We start from the raw sequence: 5,378 nt of genomic DNA on the forward strand, positions 1-5,378 counted from the left end.
TGTTTCTTTGGCTGCTTATTTTTTAATCATCTTTTTATGTAGGTCAAGCATCACCAGTGTCTAAAGGGGTCATTCCTCTCTTTCCAAACCCTCTTTCCTTGAACTCACTCTCCACTTTTAATGAAACAGCTAACATATCACAGCCAGGTACCTTACAAAGCAACTATGACAATCCATCACAGTTAATCATAAAATGAAAACCACAGAAGGAGCAATTAAAAAGTAAATTAATCCCAGCAGATGCTGCACTATTTTCTCTCATTCTTCTCTTTCCTCCTGTTTACACTTACATTTAGTGCTGAAGAAGGTAACACTGACCCTCACCACAGTTGCCCAGCACACGCACACACACACACAAAATTTACTCCCCTGACTTCTGATAAACATAATTTTCTTATGAAAAAGGACAGCAGTTGAGTCAGGGTATACCTATCTGTTCATGTTTCACCATCTCTCTCCTACAAGTATGGCTGACAGTGCTTAAATGTAAACCTGAATAACCTAAGCAATTAGAAAAGCATCAATACTGATAAGGTACCACACCGTGTCTATCAAATGCTTCAAGCTGGTTGGTGACTTCTATACCAGAAAACAATTCCTTCATCTCCTTTTTATGTGGCTTTTCTGTAAAACCTGCTAAAAATACTTACTGTAGTGGCATCAGTTTATATACTTTACCTTAGTCTGCCTAAGGACAGTTAAACCTATATCACCACTAACATAATGAAACGCAATCTGTATTTGCATCTTAATACATTCACATTTCTAATTTCTGGACATTTATGAAGTTGAATATTTGTGCAGTAGAAGTCAGGAAAAAAACTTCTTAAAGTGTGCTGCCTCTCTCTATTTCTGCAGTTATCAACTCCCAAGTGGTTCCTTCATTTATTCCAAATTAAAGTTTTATCAGATATGAGGCCTTTTCTTGGATCCAGTTTAGCAAGGCAAACGGAAAGAAAAGTATCTACAGCAGCCATACAGCACACCAGAGCTTCAGTCAGCCATAACCATCCAAGAACCTCTGTTCTTCAAATTCACCAGAGGTGTACAGAGCAGACAGTCTATAATATCAATGGGTGACTCAACAACACACTCCTTCAGAACTGAATTCCCTTGAGGGGAAAACATGCTTTCACCATCAAGACTATTAACTTGGGGATATTTATTCCTATTTCCCCTACATATACCTCTTCTCTGGCAGTTACACACGGTTAATGACTTAATTAAAATAATTGGTATAGGCCTAAAGCTAAAATTTTTGTTTAATATAGGAGGAATCTCTTATGGGATAATAAGTAAACATCTCCCACCACAATTTCAGATTCATAAGACAGTTAATTAACTTCTCAACTTTCAGGCCAGTTCAACTTAGTTTTCTATAAGTAATTACTATGAGTTAAATCTTGACACTCAAGGACTAATTGGGGTGGAGTGGTGAGGACAATAGAACAAGCAATGATTTCTGAATGTATGAAAGGCATTATATTGATACTGACTATACTAATTTTTTTCCTTTCTTTCTTTCAACTTAAAAGCTTCATATAGTTAAGCATTTATGTCCACTTCATTTTGATTCACATAGCTGATTTGGCTAAGTTTTATCTTGCATCGATATGGGCAATGCATTTTGCGGAGAAAAAGGGCAGTAGGCTGTCCTGACGAGAACAAGTTTTTGTTTGAGTATCAACTGAAATTGACAGAAATGAATGCTCTTGACTTTCTTGCCAACCTTTTCAATCACTCTCTTATACTTCTGTCTAAATCAAAAGCAAATAGTACAACTCACCATTCCAGCACAGAAACTTTTGTTGGTGCCCTCCCCATTCACTAACCTGTTCAGCTTTCTGATGGAAGATGGAGGACATATCCAGTAACGTGCTACGTTCATCCAAGGCTGCAGCAAATGCCTTCCATTAAATCTGTTTTATTTGCTGTGAAGCATAATGGCCAGACTCGACCAGGCGATTTGCTACCGACATGATGCGGTTTATGTTTACATACACATTCTATGGAGAAGGAAGGAAGGAAAAATTAGTGGAAGTTAGCAGACCACTTAAATACAGAGGTATACATCTATGAAATTCTTCTTCATTACAGTACTGCTTAATACACTGGTTTTATTTGCCAAGTTTGTGCATGCCTAACTTTGGAATCTAGGTGTATAATGTAACAGCCCATCTGTATTACTGACAAGGGAGAAGGACAACTTGAAATGACTGGAACTCTCAAGAGAATGTTAAGAGTCAGCTTAAACAAAGCCATATATGAAGACCCATTATTACAGTGAATAGGAAAAGCTAACCATATTTTGCAATAGCTTCAATAAGAATGTTTACAGATGCTCAAGTCAACAAGACATTCATATACAAACAATATAGGAAAATCAAAGTATAATTAGTAAAGTCTTGATCTATCCACGGTATGCATGTGTGCAACATCACTCTACAAATCTTTACATCAACTTCTGAAAGTATTTCTACTTTTTAAGTAACAGAATACAGAACTCTGAGTTTTAAGGAGTTCAACAGTTTTAGATTTTATTTTCCTGCCACTATATTGCCTCAGAGCTAGCACTGAAAACTAGAAAATAAGATCAAAGATCAAAAAGATTCTCCACCATACTGGCATTACTCACTGATGGCTCTTAGTCACTCTTACTTTCTTTCCTTTTAGCTCACATGCATTTTGGCCTAAGGTGTCTAAAATCTTTCCTGTTCTGTTTCTGTATGAACAAACAATATTTTTGAAAGGAAGCAATCAAGAGTTTCTGATTCCTGCAAAGCCAGAAACAAGAACAACTTCACCGAACGGTTTCTGAGTAGCTCTCCCAGAGCTACATGTATATAATGCTGAGTTGACGCTGCCTTCCATTGGGCTGACTCTCATACATCTGGAATGAAGTTCTTGGAATCACAGGATTGTTGAGGTTGGAGATCATCTAGTACAACTCCCCTGCTCAAAGCAGGTTCAATCAGAGCAGGTTGCTCAGGGTCACGTCCAGTGCGGTTTTGAGAATCTCTAAGGATGGAGAGACTACGATCTCTCTGGGCAACCTGTTCCAGTGTTTCTTATGTTTAAATGGAATTTCTTGTATTTCAACTTGAGCCCATTACCTCTTGTTCTGTTACTGGATACCATGGAGAAATGTCTGGTTCTGTCTTCTTTATTCCCTCCCATCAGATATTTATTTTTTTATATACGCGAGATCCCTAAGCATTCCTTCATCCAGGATAACCAATCCCAGCTCTCAGCCTCTCCTTGTGCAACACAAGCATGCCATACAGGTACTTCAGAGAAGAACTTGGTCATGGTCACTTCCCAGAAAGGGAATGAGAGTTTTCCACACACATAATGCTGTCCTGTAGGCACGTCCTAATTTGTGTGTATACACTTGGAGCAACCCCAGTTCAGCCCTATTTTGTTGATTACAACGTCCCTTTTGTTCAACTCACAGGAGACCCCTTGCTTGCCAACCCAGCCCACCACTTCTCACTTGATCGTTGGTCCTCTTCTCCCTCTCCCATCATTCTTACCCTAAAGCTCTTCTTATCAGGTTGTCCGGCCTGCTGGCAAAGGTACTTTTGCCCCATTTAGTCAAATAGCTATCCTTGATCCTCAGAGAGAGGGTCCCATGGTTGTAGAAAACAAAACCCTGTTGCCAACATCAGCTGTGTAAACAGTTGTTGACCTGCAGGATTCATCTATCCTCTCACCAGCAGGATTGAGAAGATTGACCATTGCCTCTGGAGCCATGTAGTCACGCTTGAGACCTTCCAGGTCACCCCTGGCAGTATCGCCAGTGCTCACATGGAAAAGCGGCAGGGGGCAATAGTCTGAGGGCTGGACAAGCTTTGGCAGTCTTTCTACAACGTCCCAAAACCAAGCCCCCAGCAAGCAGTAAACTTCCTTAGAGAATGAGTCAGGTTGACAGATGGGGGTCTCTGTTCCCTGCAGAAGGGAGTCTCCCATTACTATCGCTCACGTCTTCCTGTTGGTGCTCCTGTGTGGCTCAGACTCAGATGGCACAAATACTTTATTTGACAGCTCCCAGCTCCTCATCAGCCATGAGGTCAGTGAACCTATTCTGTAGCTGCAAATCTTCAGGTGGAGCAGAAACCTTCCTCCTAGTGCCAGAAGCCATTATCCTCCAACCTTCATTATCGTGAGAGTCTCCACTTCCCAAACAGACAGGCCCAGACTCTTCCTGACCCTCCTCCCTTCAGTACAGTTGGTAGTTTGGGCTCTTGAAGCTGTAGAGTGTTGGAAAAGATCTGGTCAATCTCTTTCTCATTATCTCTGATGCTGTGCAGACTGCTGACCTCCTCCTGCAGCTCCTTTACTTGGTGACACTGATCCTTAATAACTGCATACCTCCTGTGGGCAAGGAAACCATCTCCTGCTGCCCCAGCCTTGGCAAGAGGCCACAGGCATTCTCTGCAGCCCTGGACCTGCAGAGCTTCATCCTCCTTCTGGAGCTCCCTCTGGGTTGAGGCCTCTGATGTTACAGGGATAATCGGTCCAGCAGTAGCTGGGGACTGTGTCCTGGGGCGCATCACCACCATTGCCAAGGACATGGATGCTGTTTCTGAGCAGAGTTGCTGGCCCTTTCTGCATGAACTGCAGCACAAATTGCTCTGTCCGTTGGCTACCTCTGTTAGTTGCACTCGTTCTTGCCTATATCCTAAATATTTACATGTGGGGCCAAACTACCGAACACTTATCACACAGAACGGCTGGGAAGAAAACAATAAACACCATTAAAATCTCAACATTCTGCAGTGAAATATTTTTCCCTCTTGTCCACGCAGTGCTTTCTGGAATGCCAGCACACAGGAAATGCCACGGAGCAGTTAGCTATCTGACAGCAGCAGCATCGCAACCTTCCCCGATCAAGGGTAGAGGACCTGAGTCCAGTGAGCCAGGGGGGACAGAACTGACTGCAACAAGCCTCAGTAAAGGCAACAGATCAACAAGTGACAGAAGAACAAAACCTGAAATTGCTGTATGGTTAACTGTGGAAATATAGAAATATGGAACACTGTATGGTTATATTACTGTTGAGAGATGTAATGGGCAGCCTGTGCCAAAATCTGACTATAGTCCTGCCAGTAAGAGAGGTCAGGGGAGAACGCTGGCACATGGACACCCAATGCTGCGTAGACGCTGAGCATCCGAGGTGGAACCATTACCCAGCGTCGAGCCACTGCCCAGAGTCCGACACTGACTGGCTGGAACAAGTGTTGCAGTTCCTCCAGGCTTCACTGTGCTGACACACCTGAGTGGTAATTGGCACAGGTCTCTATTAATTGTAACTGTATGCACATATGCAGGCAGGAGCATACCTGACACAGCGTACACCTCAGCTGGTCTACGTTCCT

General features: G+C 42.4%; 1 protein-coding gene across 1 annotated transcript in view; it reads right to left on the reverse strand.

The window, feature by feature from the left end:
* Nucleotides 1–1,913: 1,913 nt before the first annotated feature.
* Nucleotides 1,914–5,378, reverse strand: part of LOC104081339 (triple functional domain protein-like) — a 30,706-nt gene continuing 27,241 nt past the window's right edge. The window contains exon 7 of the mRNA XM_009584039.1: nucleotides 1,914–2,006. Coding sequence (XP_009582334.1) covers nucleotides 1,914–2,006 — 93 coding nt within the window. The remainder of the gene's footprint in view (nucleotides 2,007–5,378) is intronic.

The sequence above is a fragment of the Fulmarus glacialis genome, unplaced genomic scaffold (genome assembly GCF_000690835.1).
Source record: "Fulmarus glacialis isolate BGI_N327 unplaced genomic scaffold, ASM69083v1 scaffold4668, whole genome shotgun sequence".
Taxonomy (NCBI): domain Eukaryota; kingdom Metazoa; phylum Chordata; class Aves; order Procellariiformes; family Procellariidae; genus Fulmarus; species Fulmarus glacialis.